Source organism: Triturus cristatus, chromosome 4_1 (assembly GCF_964204655.1).
Source record: "Triturus cristatus chromosome 4_1, aTriCri1.1, whole genome shotgun sequence".
NCBI lineage: Eukaryota > Metazoa > Chordata > Amphibia > Caudata > Salamandridae > Triturus > Triturus cristatus.
The window spans coordinates 634,799,720-634,825,572 of record NC_140585.1 but is presented as its reverse complement, the minus strand read 5'-3'; the positions used below and the strand labels follow the sequence as shown (position 1 = coordinate 634,825,572).

The 25,853-nt window shown below is 44.8% G+C and overlaps 1 protein-coding gene across 1 annotated transcript in view; it reads left to right on the top strand.

Annotated features, from left to right (window-relative positions):
• The window catches only part of ZDHHC17 (zDHHC palmitoyltransferase 17), a 505,513-nt gene that overhangs the window by 108,692 nt on the left and 370,968 nt on the right, over positions 1-25,853 (top strand). The window contains exons 3-4 of the mRNA XM_085653012.1: positions 5,894-6,016; positions 12,677-12,754. Coding sequence (XP_085509138.1) covers positions 5,894-6,016; positions 12,677-12,754 — 201 coding nt within the window. The remainder of the gene's footprint in view (positions 1-5,893; positions 6,017-12,676; positions 12,755-25,853) is intronic.

The following is a 25,853-nucleotide window of genomic DNA, read 5'->3' as shown; positions in this document are numbered from 1 at the left end:
GGTCAAATTAGACTCTGGTATGGAGGCACTTAATGTTCACATTGATGTATTTTACTTATCTCGTTATGTTTTGTATTCAAATAGCTGCTGAGAATTCAGGTTAGAAGTGCAACTTGCTGTGTATCTTAGAAAATGGCTATTGACAAGATGATTGTGGAGAGTTAGTTGGCATTTCGAGTTGAATTTTTTCTCCAAAGAACTCCAGCATGTGATACTTTAGGTCTCCGCTTGAGACGGCGCTCATGTGCTGTCTCAAAAAGAGACCTGTTGCGTGTACTTTGCTTTGGGAGCTTCAGCCTGCCCATAGAATTGCCATTTGCTGGCTCCATGGTTGCTCTCCCATTCTTTCTCCCCATTTGTCCATGGCATGTATTTGTCATGCCTCTTCCTCTGTTTACTCCTCCCTGAGAGCAGAGACCAAGCACACAATCCCTCCACTATCCCTCATTTTATTTCCAATGTAAGAACTTCTTTTTTCTATGTTTACCAACCCTCCTCAGGGGTGCTGGGGTTTTCATTCGCTCCAAGCGCCCTTTATTTTATTTTTTAGGTCTCTCTAAGCCAGCGCATGTGCTGCTCTGCGAGAAATTTAGTGTGTGGGTTTTTAAAGTGCTGCCACAGGCTTTTGGTGGCCTAGCGCTTGCGTGACCATGCACACGCGCAGCCGCCATCTGTCTTTGATCACTTTCACAGGCTGCGCGGCCGTGTCACTTTCACGGCCGCGCGGCCAATGCTTGTTGGTTCTAGAAATCTGGTCACCCTAGACTTGGGAATTCGCTCGACTTCGGTTCTCGGATTTTACGATGTTGCAGAGCATTGCATCGGCATTACAAATGTGGGACACGCCCAATTGCTCCGGCTGCCCTCCAAGTGCTGCCATTTCAGGCTCATGTAGCAAAAAAACATATTTATTAGGTTAAAGTGTCGCATTAACCTAAAAAGAGGCAATTCGTGAAAAAAAGAATGCAGCATGGCCCGTTGCTGCCGAGGGTCACATACAGCACGTACGCTTGCGGAAACATGGTGGCTTGCCTGCTCATCTTCTCTGCTGGCAGGAGGCGATGCAGAAAGCGGTCGCTCTCAGTCTGTGTGAGCTGAGGCAGAGGTGACTCACGCGAGGTGCCTTTTATCTCAGCCGCATAGTCCCGACAATCTGCTGTTCAGTCATCGTCTGAATAAAATGATTACTGCTGTCTGAAAACCACCGGGAAAAAAATGCCTTTTTACTACCCGGACACACGGCAATGCTATTTAGGTGGGTATGGAAAACAATAAATTATTTATGTAGGGATCAATTTATTTTTTAGGGGTCTTCAATTTTACAGCATGTTGGCCAGTGTTTGAAATGGGAATATAGAAGTGCAGGCACTCAATATCCTTGAGTACCTGTTTGCCACTGAGAACTGCAGGTACTCTCCTTGTGCGTCGGAATGCTGCACATTTTGTGTTGGTATGGCCTCATAGCTTTGGCATTTTCATGCAGGTTAACACTTTCTGGGCAGCGCCGGACTGGCCTATATGGCAATCAGGTGGTACCCCACGGGTTTGTCTGATAGGTCAGTGTGTGGGCCGATTTTTCGGCTGTTAGTGGGCTTATTTTATGTTCTGTTGGGACAGTTTTTGTTTATTTCCCTGATATAAACATTGCCTGCCCACGCTCAAATTTATGCAGACTTCCATATCCCCACACAACAATTATAAAGCTTGTCTTTACAAGTTCAAACTTTCCACAAATTTGGATTTTTTTTTTTAACGATCCGATTCACTACTGAGGGACACTTTTTTATTTCCTTACACGTCCTATATACTGTCCTAGTCCGATACTGTTTCAGGACAAAGGGTTCTATCGCATTGGTACCATTTCGAGACCAAATACGGACATAAGCACCAGAAATGTTACAAGTCAAACTTTGCAAAGGGCCCTCTCCTGCGTGGCAACACGTGTTACCACGTTTCTAGTAACTTATGACCTATTTGAGCTAGAAACTGTTTTTTTGCTGAAATTCGAAGATTATGCATCCGATTATGAATTATCTGGCAAATGTGGCAGACCTATAATTGTGCGGAAAATGATACAGCTACGAATCACATAATTCTAGTATCCTGATTATGAGCCTTGGCTCCTGAAGTAATTTGTATGTTTTCTGGATGTAAATAGTAATGCATGCCATCTGTTAGGCAGCTTCATGGTGCCCTGGGCCAGAGCATCGATAGCTATGCCTGGAGCTACGAATCTACTGAGAACCCCAAAAGTAGGAAGGCCAGAGGCAATGAAATAAATGTATGCAATACTGATGTGACAAGCTAACTTTTTAGCAGCTTGTGTTTCTTCCGTTGTCATATAGTTTTTGGCATTCTATTGGAGAAATGAGCAGAGACCCTGTCAGCCCGATCCTACCAGCTTGTCTTATTACATTTGGCACACGATCACAATTTGAACAGCATTCCAGTCAGAGCTGGGATTTGATCTCTGAAGGTGTGATTTCAAATCATGTACTCTAATATCTTAATAAGCATGTCTGTTTTGAAGTAGGCGCTCAAGCAAAGCTGTACATTTAGGACCAAAACCCATCAACAAAGCTGTAACAAGCCTTTCCCTCTCCTAGCCAGTGTCAACACCATGTTTAAAACTTTGCCCAGGCCTTAAAACGCCTCTGTCATATACAATAAAAGAAGAGTGGGTTCAAAGTTCGCCTGAGGGGAATACAATGACATCAGGTTGACAGTATATTCCACAAGGGTACCTGTGAAGTTGACAAAACGGCCCTGAGGGTCATTAATTTCCTGGGTCGGCATGAAGGGGAGAGAGCACCGCAAGAGGATTGCAAAAATGCGACTTGACTGTGCTGTAAAAGGGTTGTCAAAAAATGGATAGAACACTGGTACACTTACGTGACATCAGCACAAGTTCATTCTATAAAACAAACAATGTGCAAAGAACAAAAGAGGACCTTGAAAAAGAAACAAGAAGTGTAAACTTCCAAATGCGAATCTAGTAGTTGGTGAGTCATCGTCTAGCAATAGCAAACATGAGAGGGGCTAAATACCTCCGAAGTGAGAAAGCACTACAGACTCTGCTCAGCATGAGTGGAAAAAAATGCATTCAATGAATCAACATAGTATTAGCTGTTAGGATGATTTCAAAGAAATTTTGTGCAATTTCTCAATCCCCCCAACTTTTTAGTATCTTGAGGAGTGCAGAGACACCAATTTAATCACCTTTTGAATTTGTAATAAAATGCTTTTCTTCATTAAAGCATGTGACTGAGAGACCAGCTTAGAAACTCATGCAGTCTCCTTTGGGTGCTTAGACAGTTTAGCTGAGGGCAAGAAAAACAGAGTGTGGAGAACCAAGACTTAATTCTGAAACATCAATAGTTACAATGTTGCAGTTCTTTTATAGTTTCAATTATACATATAATATGCACTAATATAGGTAAAGTAACATATTTCTAGTGTGAGTTATTGAGTGTGTACATTCATGAGGAAAAACATTTGGAACCCACTAAACAACAAATACTCACATGAGTCTCACTGCACTGATCTTTACCCCAAGCCAAGCATTCTTAGTTTCCTGGCTCTTGTTAGTGAGTTGGCATTGAGACAATACTTACCGAGGGTCTAGAAAACCTAACTCCAGGCTATTTTTTGCTTTAAGCTAAAAGATATTGCACCGATAAAACAACTACTTGTATCCTTCTGCACAAGTTTATTCTGCAAAACAAGCAAAGTTTTGCTCTTCAAAGCAGCAGCATTCCCCCTCCATTTGCCGTGAGCATCTAATGCTAACTCCTCCCCAATTTGCATGACTTTATAGAGATTTTCATAATAGGTGCTTTAAGCAAGATAACAGATGTTGGAAACTAAGATTCTGATAGCTGGCGGACATCTTCCTCATGAAATTACCATGAAAAAGATACAGATTTTTGATTTCATACTCTTTATTTTGGTTCCTTAATATAACATAGATACATAAAACAGTAAGTAACAAGAATAATAGCAAACATTTTGTAAAAGAAAGTACATGATCTACAAGCCTGGGGCTATACAACATCTAGGGCCTCGAATAGGTTTCACTACCAAATTATTGAATTCAAATTTGCCAAATATTAGTGGAAGTTCAACTCTCAGTATCCTTTAAAACTGCTGCATTGGTCTGGCTTGTCCTTGTAGCCAAGCTTGCAATACACATCAAGAAACAGCGAAAACCATATAGAGTGATAATGTGGTTTGCAGAATTCTGTACGCCTGTGCATTTCTTCTAATGCCAAGGTTCTGACAGATGGGAATCAACCACCTTAATCTTGCCCTGCTATTTGCTGGGCAAAAGTATATAAAATATGTTTGCCACATGGAGCTATTTCATTGCAAGGCTTCAACCACGCAGACCCAACAAAAGCGCAGATAATGTATTGTCCATGCTTGTGCTTAGACTGGGCCAAATGATAATGCTTAGTAACTACACAAATAGTTGCTTTCATCTAAAGCTGGATGATGTACTACACCACAAGGAGTGCTGATCCTGTGTACCTTTGGGTTCCAGCTCACCTCCTATGCTGACGACACACAAATTGTGTTGTCGCTGACGGAGGGAGCAGAAAAGGAGGCAGGCGATCGCTTCCATGACTGTATGGGATCCATTTCAACCTGGATGTCCGCCAACTGTTTAAAGCTTAACTCAGCTAAGACCGAGGTTCTGAAATTTGGCAACAATCTACGGGTGTGGACACCAGAGTGGTGGCCAGAGGATCTGGGCTTGTGTCCTGTACCATCAAGAAAAGCCAAGAATCTTGGTATTGTGTTGGACAATAAACTCACCATGGGGCCCAAGTGAGCATGGTGACGTCTGCATGCTTCATGGTCCTCAGAATAATCAAGAAAATTAGGTTCTTCCTGTCTGAGAGGAGCCTGAGGACTGTGGTGACGGCACTCATAATGTCGCGTCTCGACTACTGCAACAGTTTATATCTTAATGTTCAAAAACAACATCTGAACAGGTTGTAAGTGGTCTAGAATGCGGCAGCCAGATTGCTGACCGGAACACCCAGGTTCGTCTCAGTTAAGGGAGAACTCAAGAAATTGCACTGGCTTCCAGTTCTATTAAGATCTCGCTTTAAAGCGCTTTGTATTGTCTTTAAAGCTGTGAATGGAACAGGTCCTGAGTTCCTAAAATCCAAGTTCTCATGGTATATCCCAAACAGAACACTAAGGTCAACTGGTTCCAAACAGGTAATAACTCCCCTTTTTAAGAAAACAAACTGGGGAGGCAGAAGTTTTGTTCATTGTGCCTCTAAGGCTTGGAATGAACTGCCTTTCCAACTGAGAAATGCTCCAGATCTCATCTCTTTTCGGAAAGGTTTGAAGACCTGGTTATTTTCCCACTTTTAGGCCTTACGCTCCTCAGGTAATCCGTGCTTAGCGCCAGGACACCCTAGGGTAATCGAGCACTCTATAAGCATAAATAACATAACATAACATAACCTTTACCATGTAAGTGAGTAAAATATATCACTAACATCTACTAACTAACTTCTACTGCTCATAGAAAACACCCTTCATTAGAGAGCTCCATACTTTGGAATTGACTCATGAACTGGTTTGGGGACATATGCTCGCACCTGACACTTATGCATTCCTCTGAAGAGTCGCATGTATTCCCTTTAAAAAAAAGTTTAATGAACAAAATGTAAATAATGCGAGTCTTGTATATTATTTTAGTGTAATTTCTGATAACCTACATGGCTAGAAGCAACTGTTGGGTATGGTTCACATATGTACTATTGTGTGTATATAAGGGGAACAATTGTGTTTTGTTTTTGATATATTAGTAGTACAGTGATACATTTTTGTTTGCAATGCTAAACTGTTTTTTAATTATTATTTGTTTTTAAAGGTATGGAATATATGAACGATGTAGAGAGCTGGTGGAGGCAGGTTATGATGTCCGACAGCCAGACAAAGAAAATGTTACTCTCCTGCACTGGGCTGCAATTAACAATAGGATTGATCTTGTCAAGTATGTATAATTTTTCTTAAAAATGGCGAGGAAAAAAAATATATAAAATAAAGTATATTTGCTCGAGCATTTTCCAGATTAATTTTGTTTCTCTATTTGTTCAAGTATTGAGTATTGTATTGTGTGATATCATCTTTCAATGACTTCAGAGCAATTGTCAGCCTGGTTTATGTGACATTTTATGAGGAACTCATTGGGGAAACCGACATAGATGGGTAGCTTGTGAATTAAGGGCAGCCATATCAATCTAGAAGCTGCTCTCTTGATCGCCTGTGGAATTGGTTTGGTTTCAGATGCTTGGTGGTGGTATCCTATTGAAACTGCCCATTGTTTAACTGTTGGACTAGGACTCAAGGGCTTCTGGGACAATGGTATGTTCTTGCAACATTGTGTCAACTGCCAAATGACTTTTTCACTTTAGGATCTAAATTGGTCCTTATTTATAATGAGGAGAAATCCTAACAGATATCTCACTATTTCCATTCCCAAGAGGGTACAACATACCAGACCATATAGTTTGTGCTGATGCTGAAAACTCCCTGTCTAGACCCTTATGACACAAACTATTGCCCTTTCACTATTTTTCGGTCTAGGGAAAGATACTAGAGAAGATGTTATTCAAGCATGTATCTAGGTATCGTATGATGAAAATCCTGTGCCCCTGGCAAGACTGGGTGTCGGCCAGGTTGTGGCTCTTAAACAACTCTGGCCCAACCCTGGATGAAGTCAGGCTAGTCATCAACAATGGCGATATGGAAATGATCCTGTAGTATTCACCAAGGGCGGCACCTCCATGTGGGCGGAGCAGCATCGCTCCACTACTTTCTCTCAGTGCGAGAAGCAGAAACATAAAATTGTATCAAAACCATTTTATGTTTCTGCTTCTCTCACTGCAAGAAAGCAGAAGAAGGGTTCGGTTGGGGGTGGGCGGGTCTGCGGGAGTACAGCGGAGAAGTGGCTAGCCCAATGATGTGGGCGCTGACTTTTTGGTCGGCCTCAGGGCCGACCAAACTAGTCATGCACACACACCCTTTTCTCCATGTAGGCTGCATGCAGCCTACATGAAGAGAACGGCCTCCCCATAGACACCTGTTCAGTTGGCGTCCCAGCAAATCACAATGCTGCCATTGCAGCGTAGTGTTTGGCATAGGGGAGGGGAGGGAAGGTGCCTGCAGCGGCTTCCTGCGAGGACGATGCGACACCAGACTGCTGAAGGTAAGTTTTTATTTATTTTTTTATTTCAAATTAACTGCCCTTGCGACCCCTGCCCGTCATGCCGCCCGTGACTGGGATTCACCGCACACTGCATTTGATATGGTAAAGTGTGGGCTGCTCAAGGAGCAGTGAGGTATCGGATTGATCCTTCTCATTCTTGTCAGGAATATTTGTCATTGATCCTTCCTACTTTAAGTCGAATAAATTGATGGTACCATGTGTGATTCATTGTAGATCTCAGTCTTTCTAGTATTACTTAATATTTACGTCCGTCTGTTTTCTGCCTTAATAACAACTTTTGGTTGTTGTATCCTGTCTTATGCTGACAATGGAGCTCTCTCCTGAGCTGCCAGCGTTTTCCTTTGAATTCCCTTTGAATTTAGATCTGTCTGCAGCTGTGTCTGTCCAGCTCTTTTCTAAGGGCAGGAAGGAGACTTATCCAAAGGGACCATAGTTGTTCAGACTCTGGTTTAAGAGTGGTTGTGAAAGCAATTTCTGTTCATAATGTGGTAGATCTCATAATTGTGCATTTTCTAGACTTCTCTCCTGATCAGCAAGTCCAGAACACTTGAGCTATGATCCAGATGTTTCCACCTTATTCCTGGATCTCAGTGTGAGTGGCTCTGTGACTTCCTGACCTTTTGGACTCCTGCATCCTGCTTGTCGACAGCGCCAGATAGCAAATGGGTGACTACAGTGAGTTCTCAAGTCTCGGAGAGCTCATCAATAAGGGAAAATGTCTGTTTCTATTCAGGTTTTGGAGGAGACTGCAAAAGACCTGCACTTATGGTTGCTCGACCAAAGTTGGACTGGCAGCAAACTCCTCTTCCTACCTCACCTAGACTGTCTGTGTTGGTGACACATGCATCACTGCCGGGTTGGGGAGGTCAGCTTGGAGGGCTGAAGATCAGAGGGCACAGGTCTCTGGCGGAGACTCAGTTCCACATCAAGGTGTTTAGAGTTGTGGGCAATTTACTTCTGGCCATCAAAGGAACAACATCGCTGCCATGTGGTATTGTAACAAGAAAGGCCTGTGTGGTCCTGTACCACAAGGTTCCGCCCCTCTTAAACTGGGTGCGATGTCAGGGCATTTCCTTGGTTGTGAACCACCTGTTTGAATCTTAAAGCACGAGGACAGAGGAACTTCACCAGTGACGCCTATCAGATCATGAATAGCCGTTACACATGAGGTGGCAGAGGACCGCTTCCAGCAATGGGGAGAACCCTGACATGATTTCTTCATCACCGCCATCAACACGAACACTGGAGTTCACAGAAAACTGCAGTATACAAAAAGTGATGGATGGAATGCTTGAATGAATCTTAGCCACTGGGAATTACTTGGGCTGCATCCTAGTACTGCATCCCAGTACATCATTATTTTGCACACCATCTCAACCTCAGTTTGGACTCAGCCATATGCAAATGAGTCTTACCCCTGCTATATCGAACAATTCAACCTGAACCAGAACACAAACACCCTAGAACCTGTTTCACCCTGATTAGGGCTCATCAGCCAGGTATAGCTTCGTTCCAGTGACGCATTGTGCAGAGGACCAACGTCTGGGCTGAAGTAGCAGTGTGTTCAAAATGATACGTCCCTAGTAATAACCAGTGGCTGATATTAATTCAAGAATTCCATCCATCTCTTTTTTGTATACTTTAATGTGTTGCCGTAAGTGGGACAGGTATGCCCAGATGTGGGTCTCATGCACACTGTGCCACTGGAATCAAGCTTTACCCAGCTGATGAGGCCTAACTAGGGTGATACTGGTCAAGAATGGCCTGTATTCCGGTTCATTGAGGACTTGGTGTGGCAGTTCTGCTGGACTGTTCCCATTGGAGCAGGGTCAAGACTAATTTGCATATGACTGCTTCCAAAATGAGGTGGCATGGTGTGCAAAATAATGATGGACTGGTATGCGGGCCTTATAAATTTCCAGTGGCTGACTTCATCCATCACGTGTTTTGTTTACTTTAGACTTCCCAAAAAGGCTTTCTGCTTAGAGTAGCGTCTGGACTCTTGTATGCCTTCCCGCCTCTGCCTCTTCTGACCAGAGTTCTAACAGAGCTTTGAACAACAGGGCCCAAGTTATTCCAGTAGGTTAAGATTGTACCAGGAGAATGTGGGACCCAGAACTTATGGGCATGAGCATCTGTCCTCCCAACAGGTTGCTGCTTCAGGAGGATGGGTGCTGGAATAGGTTTGTGTTCTTGTGTGTTTCCCTCAATATGTGCCCATTACCTGGAAAGGTGTCAGATGTCTTGCTTTTCTTGTTGTCTTTATCCCAATAAGAACTGTTAAGTTATTTTTCTGCTCTTTCTGCATTTATCGGACCAACTATTCTTGTTTAAGTCTCCTTTTGTTGTGCGTTTCCATAAAGATTTAATTCATATCTTTCCAGCTAAACCCTTTATGATGCCTTAATGGGACCTTATTTTGAGGTCTTGCATTCCTTATGTGTACTCCATTTTAGCCTATGCACAACTGTCCTTCAATCCTGACTCTGAAAACAGTCTTTTTCATTGTGATAAATGCTGCTCTGCAGATAAGTGAGTTTCAGCCTGTTTTTGTCCGATCACCCTACACCAACTTCTTCTCGAACAAGCTGGTTTTATGGACCAGAGCAGTGTTCTTGCCAAAGGTGTCCACTTCCTTTCATGTCGGGCAGTCTATTACCTTTCTAGCGTTCTTTGCTCCACCTCTCCCCCTCAAAAGCAGAAGAGAGATTCCACTATTTGGATCCCAAAAGTGTATTGAGCTTTTACATTGCCATAACCAAGGACCTTTGGATGGACGATCAGCTCTTTGTGGGGTTCTCTGGGGTAAAGAAAGGCACGGTGTTGTAGAAGCGGACCATGCCACGGTGTATAGTCCTTTTTAGTTCTTACTTAAGTGCTGTCTCTTTGAGACCTGCTGTATCCATAATATGGGCTTCGAGCACCACCCATCTTTTTCATTGGTTCCTCTTACTGTCCTTCGCAAATGCCAGCTTTTGTTTGGTGAATGCTTTTAGTAGTCCCTCCTTTTAGACTTGTGTAGCCTCCCATGAGGACTGCCCCTGTTACATGTGCTCTTACTCTTTGTAATTTATGATACTCTGTGAGCACTCTTTTTTTTTTTTTTTTTTTTTTTTTTTTACCTGCCTCTGCTCGTGTTTGTGTCGTCCCTTGATGGTTCCTGCAGCCGTGCTCCAAAGCGCGTCCTTGTTGGTCGTATGACACCTCATGCGGTCGGCTGCTGGGGCCTCTCTTCTGTTACATTGGGGGTTGGCCTGACGCTGCCCACCCATGCAGCTCACAGTGCTGTACGAGCTTACATCTACCAGAGAAGCTTGCAGTGACTAAAGGCAAGAAAATGGAAAGACTTGTCATTGGAGTGTTTTTCCATCTAAGGCACTTGGTGCCTGCACACTGGGCCTTCGGGGCTGTATCTGCTCCCGGAGCCCCGCCCAAATCTTGTGCAAACTGCAGCCCTTCCTCCCTCTCCTCGAACCATGCTTATGGTCAGCTATCTTGGCCGGGTCCCGCTGTCAGCAGCAGCAGCGTTTGCAAAGCTAATGCATGCACATTCCAAAGTTTTGAATTCCTTAAAACAACCCAAAAATGTGTGTTTTTGTTGGTAATTGTATAATATTGGAATTATATAGTGCTTACTAGCCTGAAAAGGGGGTCAATTCCGATGTTGTTCAGAAGGGCTCTGAATCGGATTCTGGTTTCCCGAATCCGACCCAGAGCCTTGTTTCTGACCGACTGGTTCCCAGTTCCGAACAACCAAGTCCGATGCCTGAAAACCGTTAAAGCTGACAGAATCGGTTCCGAAAGGCGTTCGGACAGGTCAAGCCTTTCCGGAGCCGATTCGTACAGCTCTATGGACTTGGTTCCCGAACGAGCGAGTACGATGACCGATTCGGACAGCCTTTCCGAATCGGTTTGACAGCTGCTGTAATCGGTCTTTGGGGACCTGTAGCAGGGCCCCGTTTACCTGAGGCCCTCCGAGTCATGCATGTGGGGGTAAACCATGGATCCCCCTTTCCATCCGTGCACAGTGTGGCAGGCACCATGGTGTGCGCGCCACAGGGTGCAAGGTTTTCCCCACCTACCCCTTTCTTCAATGGGAGCCTGTGTTCACGTTCGGAACACAGGCTCCCATTGAAGTCACTGGGAGTCCGACTGAATCATATCTGGATGCATCGTACTCGTTCGGTCGGACAGCCCCCGATCTGAGTCGTACGGAAAGCATTCCTGAACCGATTCGGTCGGTATGCTATCTGAACGAGATCCGAATTGGGCCCAAGGTGTCTACACGCTTTATTATGTCTTTCTTGCTCCCTTTGATATCAACATGTTGTGTTGGAGCCACTAATGCGAGCAGGCACCCAGGATAATCTGCTGCATGACTAAACACTTATAAGGTTCCAAAGGCGAAATCTATTGGCTATGCCAATACTTATTAAGATCTGCTACACATTGGCTAAGAAGCAGCTTCTAAAAAGGTCTGAGGACTGACCAGATTTTATTTGTGATATTTTTTTAAGAAACGTATTTTGAAAGGAAGGAATTGTACTCCAGTTTAAAATGTTTAGTAATTATTACATCTGTTGAGTATATTTTATATTTTGAGTTATGCACTTGTTTAAAAATATTAGTTATTTACAGCAGAATTATTACTTGTATAGGTGCTGAGACAAAAATCTGTGGAAATCTGTCTAGTGTAATACTATCCTAAATATATGGATTTATTAACTTTGGGATGTGTGCTCTGTATGCAAGATTCGTATGTTAAATAGTTGTAATGGAAAGCTAATCATAGATCGATGGGGCCCTGATTCAGGGTCAGGGGGAGCCAAATTACCATGGAATTTCTCTCCCCCCTGATTCTTAGTTGGTAGGTTTTCCCAAACCCAGATTTTGTGGATGTGGGGAAAACCAGACCTTATTTTTTTATTTTATTTTTCAACTTATTTTTTCTGCTCCCCTTTGTTTTATTGTCCCGGGTGGTGATTGTGGTTGGAAAAACTGTGTGAGACTTTGGATGCAGCAGCAACTAAGTTTATTTTTTTTCTCTGACTCTCTAGCAGAAGTTGTATTTCTCTTTCTTCCCCTACTCCTTTCGCCCCACCCAGAGGTACCATAACCACTTACATTTGACACCTGCTCAAAATACATATTAAATGTATACGTCAAACCCCATGGTTTTAAGACAGTAAAAATTGATTCCACATGGTGCTTACCATTCACTTGGATTTAACTCTTAATTTGACAGTCCTGGGATGGATTTACGGCATGGGAATGGTAAATTTCCATGACACCCCATAACAGCACAACAACTCACTCACTCACTCTCACTCATAATTGGTGCCTTTGTGGTAAGTTATTATGATGTCCTCGTCCAATAATTATTTATTTGAAATGTAGAAGTAAATTGTGCTTCTTTAATTATAGGTACTACATATCGAAAGGCTCTGTTGTGGATCAGCTTGGAGGAGACCTAAATTCAACACCACTCCATTGGGCAACAAGGTGAAAGTTAAAGCATGTTTTAGATCTTTGATGTTTCATAATTATTTTAAAATGTAATATGATTAACTTTTTTAATCGAAGAAACCCTAAACAAAACAGCAACAGGTGACTTTAGTGACAGAAATACTTGAAGTGCCTGCTTCTTTATTATGTAAGAAGCACAATGGTGTGAAAGAAATACAATGGTGTGGGAGAGGCAAATAAATATTGCCTCAACCCTCTCCCCTATTTTCAAGCAGAGCTCATGCTCTCTTATGTTTCTGAATGGAAATAAATTAAAAACCTGTTCTGACAAGTCTTCATAAGGTACTATGTAATAAAGCATTCTGACTGGTGTTGCATAACGTGCAAAAAGGTTTTACTGGCATGCAACCTGAGTAATTAACAGTGGTTGAGATTAATTCAAGCATTCCACTTTTTGTTTGTTTTTCAAGTATATTGAAAGGAGGCAAGCTGGCTCAGGGAGTTAAACCCTTCCTGATGTTGCCTAGTGTGATCTGTGGGTCATGAAGATGAATCCCAGCAACACTACCTCTGCCCTCCATCTTTCTGAGTTTGAAAAATTGAGCACCATTAAATGTGGTAAAAATGACCATTGTCATAAATCGAGCTTCTAAATAGGAGACGTGCAGGAAAGAGCATTATAGGAATATGCACTTTTATTATTATTTTGCAATAGCACAAATCTTACACACACAAATCCCTTAACTTTGACCACAAGCACCCAATAAGTATGGTAGAGGCAGTGCTGGAAAGATGAAAATATCTGATAGAGACATATAGCCTCAGATTCCTTAACTTAAAATATCCCCAGGCATCAGACTGGATCCGGAAAATCCTTTTTACCAGCAATACCTCTGCATGCCGGCAGCCGGCGCCACCGCTTGGCTCCGTCCTGACGTCGCCCACGTCAGTGACGTCAATGGAGCCATTTAAGCCGCCCACGGCGTGCTGACGTCCGTTTTCTTCTATTCCGCATCCTAACGCGGATCCGGGAGAGTAATACCTGTGGCCTGTTTTTATATTTTTAGGTCTTCTCGACTCCCCTTTTTTGCGTCAAGGAACAGTGTGTTCGATGCCTGCTGGCTTCAAACTGCCGGTCCTGCTCGTGCCAGATGTCGGCGACGGACCCGCACGAAATCTGTATGTGGTGCTTGGGCGAGCACCACAACTCGGTGGAGTGCGACGCTTGCCAACAGCTGCGGTCCAAAGCCCTGCGGGAACGCCGCATGGAGCTGTTGTCTGCGCGGATGTCCCAAACTGGCCTCTCACGACGCTGGTCTCCTTCTCTGGCGTAATCATCAACATGGTGCCGGCGATCAAACGGCGATGCTCCTGTTAGGGGCAGGTCCAGGGAACATTGCCATCCTTCGCCTCCCTCTGGTAAGCTCAAGCGGAAGTCGCACAAATCGTCGGCTTCACGCTGACATGTTGGGGCCCTATAGCTCACGGTCTTTGCCAAATTCTGGCCACCAGCAGTCGGACACCTCATTTCCGGGTGCCGAGGCGACTCGTCCTCAGATGAAGGACTACTGCAGGGCTCTGCAGTCCTTTCTTGCATTACTCCCCCTCCCTGGCAAGCCTTCCAGCCCCACAGGTCGGGTAGGGTCTCAGGTCGAGACTCCGCCGGAGGGTTCGCCCTTGGCTCTGACCGAGCGCACTGACTCTGACTTCAGAGTCGTTGCAACTTCGGGACACGGCCCGGAGGGGCATCCCACGGTGTCTAGCCCTTCCTTGGCACCAGCGCACAGCCTTCCGGGGCTCCCTGCGACATTGCTGGAGGTGGCTGCGGCGCGGTGCACATCGCCGCTTCGGCGAACTCTCTCCCCGCAGGTTTTCACCTTGGGTGACGTAGAGTCAATGTCGACTTTACACCTTTTCAGGGCTCGCCGACGCCGGCTCAACTCGGATGGCCGATGCCTCTTCAGAGGTCGCCAGCTCGACTCCGGCAGCCGAGGCCTATTCTAAGGTCGCTGGCGCCAGCTAAATTACGGCATCTGAGGCCAACTCCACTACAACGATCGAGGCCTTTTCGGAGTTTGCTGTCCCCACCTTGTGGTGCCACGGAAGCTAGTGAGATGTTCGTCAGGGCTACACTCATTTTACGTATGCAGCTGCCCTCTTTCTCTAGGCCTTTATGGCCTTTGCAGGAACTTCACCAGGGCGCGGGAAACGTGGAGCCATTATTGCCGTTTGCCGAGTCATTATTTGACATCTTTCTTGGGACATGAGCAAGACCCTCTTCGGAGGACCCCGTGGATCGTGCTGTAGCACATCGCCATCGGCCTGCTCCCACTGACCCCGCCTGTTTGAGCCTTCATCCTGGAGCTAGAGGACTTGTGCTTGAGGCAGCCCTCTCTATCACTTCTGTTCCATTGCACCCTCCCACTCTGGCATCTCGGTGGTTGGAGTCATGGGGACGTGATATGTTTGTATCCGCCAGCTCGGCACTCCGGTCCCTGAACACTTTGTGTGTGTTTGCTCGAGCTACCTTTGCCCTTTGGAACGCTGTCGAGCAGCCCCTTCCCTCCTTGCCGGACAGCTCGCGTGATGATCTAGTCCGCATTATCAGTAATGGCCATGATATGGTGCATTTTTCAATTCGGTCTGCCATGGACACCACGGACTCAGTAGGTCGCTCTATGGCGTGGTCAGTTGTCCTGCGCCGCCATGCTTGGTTGCGCGATGGCATTTTCCCACAACATATTCAGTAGCGACTTAGAGATCTGATATTTTATGGAATCACTCTTTTTGACACCCATGCTGACTCGGCGGTGCGACGACTCCTGTCTATAGTTGATTTGTCATCCCAGGTTTTAATCCTGTTGAAGAATTTTGGAATACGTGATGGTGCCGTCATGTTCTTTTGTGTTGGCCTTTGTGGCTTACTGAGGTTCTCAGTTGCGTGGCTGATCAGCCGTTTTATTTCCGTCTTCTGGTACAGTGGTATGACTGTGTTGCCTTTTGTTTGAGCCTCTGCCTACGAGTGTGTCTCAAGAGGGACCCTTCTTTTCGTGGGGTGGTACCTTACCCTATGTGGGGTATTTGTTGGCAATTATATTGCTACTCTTCCTTCCCTAGGCACTTTTGCCACAAGTTAATTCATCCTACTATTGTAGGATGTCAAATCTGGTGAGATCCATTGACTTCATTTCTCTCCAGGGGTGGCGTATTAGTTGTCTATGGTGAGTCCGTAACACATCCCCGCTTCCATAAGGATGTCCGTTCCATGATATTTGCTTCAGTGTTTTCTCATGCCTATTCCTTCCAGGCGTGTTCTTTGCAGCCTCGCTGTGCACATCTTGCTTGTCTACGGGTGGACATGCGCCCCTGGGGGGCAGGTTCCTCTGGTCAGTTCCAGAACGGTATCTTCAGTATTCTGTGACTACTTGCATTCTTGGTGCATGCATATTATGCTCTAGGTGCTTCCTGCAGAACGCAGAGTCCGGTTACTTCGTTCCTGTCCTCCACATATTTCTTGATTCTCAAGGAGTGACTATTCTCCACATTCTCCAACTTGGTGAATGGGGTCGGTCTATGGCGAAGTGTGCTTTTGAGCAGCGGGCTTATGTCTGTGCCTTATCTCCTATTTAACGTATCTTCAATTCACGTTTAAATAGCACTATTCGTGACTCTTAATGTATATATTGTAGGTTATACTCGCCACAGGGGTGCCCCCATTCTAGGTTCTTTTGACCTAGTATTAGGCCTTCTTGCACACTCTCTCCTTTCGGGATACACTTCCCTATGTGTTCCTGGCCCTACCAGTTATCCGCTCACAGCGGCATTTTTTAATACATTTAGCTGCATGCCTACCTCCTGAGCTTGCTCTACGGTAACTCTTTTGTTGTCACATGTCCTACAGGGTACACATTGTTATGCGTTTTTTATTACTCACACAAGTCTCTTGCAGCTCCTGTACTTCCCCGGTCAGTCTTCGGACTGTCCCCTGGTTTCAATTTTTGGCAACCCATCTGGTGTATGTTCAGGCGGTATGCTCTACCGTTCTCATGTTGTAGGGCTCCTTCTTTCATGGGGTTGCTGCATTTTCTCTTACGTGGGCACTGACCCTTCGTCTGTGTCTGGACGAGAGAGGTCTCACAACATCCCTCGCCTGCTTGTGGTGCTTTTGCCGTCCCTTATCCCTGTTTATTTCGGAGTTCCTGGGTCTAATGTCAGTTGCCCTGGCATTGCGATTCCCACCGTGAGGCCATTGACAACTTTGTTCTAATGGCACATGGTGGTTGTTTCGCAGACCCTCCTCCTATAGGGTATGGCTTTGGTATCTATTCTAAGTTAAGGTATCTGCGGCTCGATGTCTCTATCAGATGGAAGAGTTACTTACCTTCAGTAACAATGTATCTGGTAGAAACACAGTCTAGCCGCAGATTCCTTAACGCCCGCCCATCCTCCCCACTGTGCGAAGGCCTTTTCATATGGTGTCTTCCCACCTGGCCCCTCTTCTAGGTGGCCTTGGTCTTCCAAAGGTGTGCTCTCGCTCCTCACTCTGGGGTAAGGTATGTTGTACTGCCTGGGGTCCTTCGGACTCCCCTCCGTTCTCGTGTTTGGTTGGTAGCGTGTTATCGTGCCTTCCTTTGTGGCTGGGGTCATTGTTCGAATTTCAGGCTCTTTGGCTCTCCATCAATATTTTTCGGTGGTTAAAATCTCTGTTTTCCACTGTTTACCAAAAACATGGGGTTCTTCTGCTTTTAATTCCCTCCCACCGCCCGTGCCTGTGCTTCTTTCTATCTATGGCAATCAGTAACATTGGAATTCTCTTGGTCTTACAGTCCTTTAATCACCGTAAGGTCTGGGTAATGCACTTTCAGGTGGCCGTTCACGTCTACTCACTTGTCTGGCAACATGTTGCTTCCATATGGTGATCTTTTCACCTTCCTCGTATAATGACAAGCTCTGTCTACCTTGTCATTTCGATTGTGCTCCAGCCGTAGCCCTCTCGAACTGGGGCACAGCTTGGCGCTTTGTTCGGCCATTGCTTGCAGCACAGGCTCTGTGAGCTCATTCCATTCCTTTCTGGTACTAGGGGCTTTATCAAATAATTTTGTTCCTCATTATACATAATTTTCATCTCTTTTAACACACACTGTTCCTATGCTATCGAAGTTTTTTGTCATGGCTCCGTGTTATGGTGCGGAAATGTTTCCTGTAGAAAACTGACGTCAGCACGCCGTGGGCAGCTTATATCGCTCCATTGACGTTGCTGACTTGGGCGACGCCAGGACGGAGCCAAGCGGTGCTGCCTCCCGGCGTGCAGAGGTATTGCTGGGAAGAAGGATTTTCTGGATCCAGTCTGACGCCTGGGGATATTCTAAGTTAAGGAATCTATGGCTAGACTGTGCATCTACCAGATACATCGCTACCGAAGGTAAGTAACTCATCCGTCTGCCTCACCCTAGTGGATCCCCAAGCAGGGATCTACTCCACAACCACCAAGAATTTGGGTTTTTTTTGGGCGGGGGGTTGCTCTTCCTGGTAATTGGGCAATGCTCCCCAGCGGCAAAAACTAATTTAGAAAAATGGCCTCAATCACAAAAGTATGCATAACCCCAAATTCAGAGGTGTATAAATAACCATTTTCACAAGACCACTAACCTTAGTATCTTGTACACATTTAAAAAATAAATATTTCCCACATTCTCATTTTTCAATCATTACATTTTGCCATATAAATTGTGTTATGGTTGATATGCAACGAAAAAATAATTATAAGCTGCATGCAGCTCAGTTGTTGGCTCTGGGTGTTGTGTGTTTTTGGACAACCAACATACTGTATATTTCGCTGTCACCAGAAAAGTCTAACAAACTTAACTGTGCACTACCTTTGTAAATCGACCATTGGGTAAAAAAATTGCAGGTGAAAACATTTTCACCAGTTGATTATTTGTCCTGCTTCCTTGCTTTGTGGTTTGTATTTCAAAAATAAGTTGATTTGGGAAAACCAAGAACAATCTACACAAATGACACCTTGCTTCAACATAGTTCAGAAATAGTTTTCAGAGATAGCACATTAGTTTCACACTTGTTTCTACTACAAACTGCAAGTGGGTAAAAAAACACAAAAAATAGGAAAATTGATAAACAGTTAAAAATTGGTTAAAAGGTTTTTCTTTTACCACTTTGCTTGTTACTGAAGGCTGGGAAGGTGTTGAGCTTAGAGCAACAGGACTTTTGTTGTTGTCATTTTTAGGAAATCTAAAAATAACTCTATTTTTGCACCAAAAACGGTTGCTATATTTTGGCTATTTTCTCGGTTCCCTCAAAGGGAGTACACCAGCCCTGGTTACCTTAAAAATCCCCAAGATGTGGGAAAAAAGGACGCAAGTTTGCCCTGGATTTTGTTTGTAGAAAAAAGTTAAGGAGGGTTAAGCACAACCTACTACAAACATCAACATTTAGCTCAGCATTGGGGCAGAAAAGCCTCAGCAGCTAAGGGATTACGTTCTAGAGACTGGGTTTCTTCTTTACCCATTGTTCCCTTGCATTTAAAGGATGAAACTCCAAATAGCCTTCAAAATGAGTTGTCAAAGTTCTGGACAGAAATCTTCCATTTCTGGCAGTTAGGAGCCAGACATGTTGACGTGTGAACCAATTGGCTTTCTCTTTTTATTTTATCATTTCTTCCTCTGAAGAGGACGGGTTCTTGGTCTTTCTGTGCTAGGGATAGTTCACCAAAAACACTTTCTCCTGCACAGTCGAAGCTACTAGCTTAGACTTTGTACGTCTGTCCCTTCAACGGATTTCAGAAAGATAATGGTTCTTATTTTGAAATCAAGAGGTTCATGCTAGTTGACATAGATCAGTTAATCCTAGAGTGTGGTAGAGCCAGTTGTTATTCTCACTTGTTCACCATGCTTTCCAGTAAATTTGATTTAATAAGTCTGTTTGGATGAGCACATTCCTCAAGTTTGTGTTCAGGGCCACATTACCCAGGACAAAGCTTCTTTAGTAAAGAAAAAAAAAAGGATCTGTCCACAAGCATGCATTCAGCTTGTCTGAATTTCTATAACATGTTCCTGTTAATGTGTTAGGGTAGCTTTCTAGTACCACAACACATTTGTTCCATGTATGCTATCCTCTGGATTTAAGATTGAAAGCCAGTTAATTGGGTGGGGCACTGTTTGTATGTAAGAAATTAACATGTTACTTAGTCCTAACTATGTTCTCACCTTTTCCTTGTTGTTTAGTGATAATTTTCTAGAAATTTCAAAGGGGTAGAAATAATGGTGAGGGAACAATAACCATTGGTAGCAACTTTGCTCCACTTAGTCAGTAGTAATTAACTACTTTTACAATGCTCCCTCACGCAGGATGTGCTTGCCCCTGAGCATTAAACTCGCTCATACACGGGTAGCGTGTGCATCAAAGGCATGCCTAAGACAAGCCAGTCTGCCCCCAATCAGGACCAGGGGCCAGAGACGCTGCCTGTTTGATCACAGACAAACGTTGTTTGACTTATACGAGGCAGGCCTTCATGACCCTCTTGCCCAAGGAAAGGTGCGATGGCGATAGATTAGCAATCCTGGATGGGGTAGGATTGGCATCTTGTCCTTGATATGGTTGGACCATTAGGAACTATTTTTGGGTGAAGTGCCATCACCAGAGCTGGTTTCCTCTCGGTACTCCTGTGAAGAGCATGTGGAGAGGATTCCTAGGGCTAAGAATGTCCTCTGCTGTGTATTGGTGAATGACCGTTCCCTGATGAAACGCAGCCTAGAAATAAATGAGACGATCAGGAAATCCCAGGAGGACTGCCTGTTCATCACAGAAACCTGAGCCTAGGATCACTCCGGCCTGGATTTTGATATTGCCACACCACCAGGCTATGGGGTGGTGAGAGCGTGGTTGTTGCTCAGGGCTTTTCTTCTTTACTTTAAAAAGCGTTCTCCCCTCCGCTGTACGCGAGTGAAGAGCGCACCGTGGTGAGGGAAGTTGAAATATGGCCTCGTTGGAGCTGGAAGGAGAGTCTGGGGGTGTAGAGGAGTTGCTTGTTGTGGTATAGGAGCTGGTATGCTCCAAAGAGAGGCTACATTAAGGTACGGACTCGCGCAAACCCGTATGCCTGTCTCGCGCTGAGAGCGCACCAGGCATCGGGAGTGTGGTCGCGTTTCAAAGGACGCGAGGTGGAAATAAAATTAGATTTTGCATTGGGGTGACATAGGAGGCAATGACAGGAATAGGGAAGAGTAGAGCATTGAAGGTCTGTTGAGACCTAGAGGCGGTACGAGCTAAGTAAGGTAAAATGCTAACATTGTAAATAAACAGAGAAAGCAGTTTCTCAATCAGGATAAAGGTAATAATCGCATGGTAGGGTCAATAGGACCCAGTCATACGATATACAAGTACAAACAATCAATCATACGTATACAATAAGCGTGAATAAAATGAAGGTACTTATCTTTGTGAGCAGCAGCAACAAAGAAGGAAGGTGGCTGCACGTTCATGGACTATATACTGTAATGGAATGGTGTTCTATATTCTCTTCATTGTTACTGCTGAGCTGTGGCAATAAAGGAGATTTGCATAATGTTGGCCTCTGATTTTATGGCACGACACGGAGGCCATATTACGCAAATCTCCTTTATTGCCACAGCTCAGCAGCAACAATTGAAGAACACAGAACTTAAATGAACATTCCAATGTGTTATAAAGTCCCTCCATGAACAGCCATCTTCCTTCTTTGTTGCTGCTGATCACAAAGATAACTACTCTCCTTACAAGCTTAGCCATTTTATATTTTTATTCTGCATGGTATACTGTTGAACTAGCATGGCTCGAATACCAGATACATTATAGTTTCAATATATGTTGTATTATTAACCTTGTACATATGTATTCCTTAAGGCTTTAATACTTTTACACTTTTGAGCTTGTGCTTGCATGCTTTTCTGTTATCGATCGCTTAATTCTCCTATTCACACCCCGGGGTATGGGCTAGCACCCCCTTTCCCTACCCCTTCTTCCAGTTTCACCCCGGTTCTATTTCAAACCGGATTAGGCCTTTTTTCATACATTTATTTACTTTTAAAGTCTCTCCCTGCTGGACTTGATGCTCGCACTCGATCGATCGTGTCTTTCACAGTCGCCTCGCGGCTTCCTCCAGACAACGGGGCCTCTCCCGCAGTTATGCCAAGTGCCACGAGCCCCTTTGCTGCGGCGATTCCTGCCTCCAAGCCTGGGAAGTGACCCGCTCGACAAAACTATTCCGATCCGGTCCCCTCGACGCAATCCTGCGTGCCGAGGAGGGCTGGCCAAAACGTTAAAAGAAAGTACCTTGGCAGGCACCCACGCATGCCTGCTACGTGCGTGGGGGCCATTTTAGCACTTTAGGGCATTCTCATTACCAATAACAAGCCCTGCCATTTCCCACGTTGGGAAACAATCAGCTGTTTTTTGTCTGACATATCCCTTTCTATCAGCAGTTATAACTGCCCGTCCTGCCGATCAGCTGCTTGCTCGACACGCCCCTCACACTAGGTAGGAATTCACTACCAAGAACCTTTTGAAAAACCTCTCTTTCTCCAAAAAAAAGGGTGCCAAATACTGGCCCATTAAGGAATAGCTCATAACTTGATAATTAATATTTTAAAGGAATTTAAAGACCCATATAATTCCACTTGTGACTAATTGTTCAAGCGGATTTTCTAAGATCCTACATAACTTACCCATTTCAATAAAACACTTCCTAAATTCAGACACCACTAACAATGACCGCACCCCCACATCAACCAAATATTGAGGATAAATTGGAGGAACTAGTTAATAAAGCCCTATAGAAGGTTTTGGGCTCAATTGATGAGATAAATAGAAAATTAGAGTCCATCTCCCACGTATCACCATGCCCTTCTACCAGTAAACCAGCAGGAGCAGTCCAGGCTCCCAAGAAGGGCTTCTGGAGGAAAATAAACAAAAGGGCACAAAAAAATCCAAAACCTCCATCCCCTCATCACTCTCTCAAGGTGGTGACCAGACTGGTGCCTCGGGCACCACAGATGGGCGAGATAAAGGCCCTGAGCTCCCTATCCACATCGATAGCGATGACCAGTGATCAAGCTCTGCTGCTCTTCTGGGTTCAATATAGATGCGGAAGAAGTGGAAGTAAGGGGAATGGGAAGCTCTGAAGAGGTATTGAAGGCCTCTGGATCCAATATGGGAATCGTGGATCCATTTGGTGAGGAAATGTCTGATCCTCTATTAATAAAACGCCCCTGCTCACCGGAGTGGACCCCATCCCAACACGTTGCGGACTACCTATCATTTTGTTTGAGGAAAGAGATTGCCAAAGAAATTAGATCCAGACTACGGTCTGAATGTCCGCGCCCCTCCCTACCCAATAAAGTGGCTATCAATCCAGCTTGGACAAGGGGCTAAAATCCTGCCAAGACTGTCTTCACGACACCATAGGCCCACTCACCAAAATATTCGAGATGGCCGAGTCAGCCTACCTGGGAGATACTCAAATTGACCCTAAAGAACTTAGAGAATGGGTACAGGGTGCAATATGCCTTAAAAACAATGCCAATACTGCCATCTCCACGGAGAGAAGGAAAGGGGTGTTATTGAAGATCGACACTAACCTGATCGAATTAGCCAAAAAAAGACGGAGGTCCTAACTCCCAAGGTCTTTTCTTCGGGGATGATTTCTTTAAGGGAATGGCAAAATATGTTGGTGTCTTTAGCTCCATCCAAAAGTCACAGAAAGAAATTTAAAAAGTATTCCACTACTGAGTTTTTACCAGGGCCGGGACAATGCCGGGTTGTTTCCCTGGCTGTGGAATACCCCCCTCAAGACCCTTCCTGGGCCGTAACCGCAGATTCAACAAGAACTACGGCACCCAGCAATTCTACCCACAAAGGAAGAGGAACCGCGGATGACCCTTCAGAGGCGATCAGAGACAACATTCCTTTTCATCAGGTAGGAACCTTGAAAGAGCTTTCAGATACCCCTTCCAGGGTGGAAGGGAGATTACGCCAATTCGCTGGTAATTGGAACTTAGTTACCCAAGACCCTTAGGTCTTGAATACAGTTAAGGGCTACAAGCTAGACTTCACCAATATCCCTTTCCAAACAAGACACCCATGGGAGATTTCCTTCTTATCCAAAGACAAAAATCTGGTCTCCCAGGATGTAAAAGACTTATTAAAAAAGAGGCGCAATTATCGAGGGCACACAATTAGGCTTTCTCAGCAATATCTTCCTGGTAGAGAAGAAAAACAAAGAGCAGAGACCAGTCATAAACCTAAAGCACTTAAATCGCTGGGTAGTCTACCATCACTTCAAAATGGAGGGAATACACCTTTTAAGGGACATCTTAAGGAAAGGGGACTGGCTGACGAGACTGGATTTGAAAGACGCTTATCTGACAATTCGGATTTGGAAACCTAATCAGAAATTCCTTCAGTTCACATGGGAGCGAAAGCTATACCAATTTTGCAGTCTCCCCTTTGGACTATCGTCCGCCCCTTGGTGCTTCACCGAGGTACTGCGTCCATTAAGCGCACTTGGCTCAGGGAGAGTGGAGTGAGACTAATTGTATACCTCGACGATATCCTTATAATGGGCCAATCAAAACCGTTTCACTTCACACAGACCTCGCAATAAGACTACTAGAACACCTAGGTTTCGTCATAAGCAAGAACAAATCCTTTACAGTACCAAACCAACAAACACAGTTTTGGGGCTTTCTGGTAGACACCGTGAAAGCAGAACTGAAACTACCAGGGGAAAAGGTAAGGAAACTCCGGAAAGAACTCAGGAAGACACTCACCAAAAAGACCTTCCCCCTAAGAATTCTAGCAAGGATCTTGGGCCTTCTATCCTCCACAATTCAGGCTATTTTTCCAGGTCCCCAACACTATCGAGCACTACAAAGGCTAAAAGCTGGAGCTCTAAGATCAGCTCAATCATGCTCCCAGATGATTTCTTTAGACCAGGAATCAAGGAGTGATCTCCTTTGGTGGTTAAAGAACGTGGAGGCATGGAATGGCAGAGCCATTTTTGGAGAGGAACCGGACCTAATAATAGAATCAGACGCAAGTTTGGAAGGATGGGGAGCAAGATGCCGGAGCTCCTCAGCAGGGGAACGGTGGACAGCTCAAGAGAAGAAGTTGCATATCAACTGCTTAGAGTTACTGGCAGGTTCATTTGCAGTTCGCTGCTTCACCCAGAAGTCAGTGAAATGCTGTATAATGTTACGTATGGACAATGTGTCAGCAGTCAGATATGCCCACAAACTGGGTGGACCCCACTCCAAAGGCCTAACGGACCTAGTGAAGGGCTTCTGGGAATACTGTTTGAGGTAAGGAATATCAGTTGCAGCGGAACACATTCCTGGGTTGAGCAGTAGTATAGCAGACTGGTTCTCCAGGACTTTCAAGGACTCCAGCAACTGGAGACTAGACAGACAAATATTTTTGAGTATCCAATCCAGATGGGGTCCCTTAAGAACAGACTTGTTTCCGGACCGGTTGAACACTCAACTGAAAGACTTCTTCAGTTGGAGACCGGACCCTCAAGCCCACAAAGTAGATGCCTTCCTCCAAGACTGGAGAGGTTAAGCTCCCTATGCTTTCCCGCCATTTGCAATGTTGCCTCGCCTTCTCCTTCACGTTCGTCGTTACAGAGAGAGCATAGTAGTGATAACTCCTCTTTGGCAATTTCAAGCTTGGTTTCCAATCATCCTGGAAATGAGCATAGACTTCCCAATTGTAATCCCTTCCTTCAGGGAAATACTCCTAGGGCCAGTGGGAGACATCCATCCGCTTGTAGAGCAGGGTCTTCTGGTCCTGACGGCATGGAAGATTTCAGGAGACAGTTACGAATCCCATGGCTTTTGTCAGATGCTTTCAGACTCATTTCTGAGTCCTGGGCTTCCGGAACAAGGAAATCATATCGACTGGAATGGGACAAATGGGTTCGCTGGTGTTTTCAACGAGGTTATGATCCCGTTTCAGCTGATAAAATGCATGTCATTTACTATTTGTCAGAACTGTTTGCATCAGGCCTGTCTTACAGAACCGTGAATGTTTATAGATCTGCTATTTCTGCAGGTCACTCTTTAGTCAACGGCGTCTCAGTCGG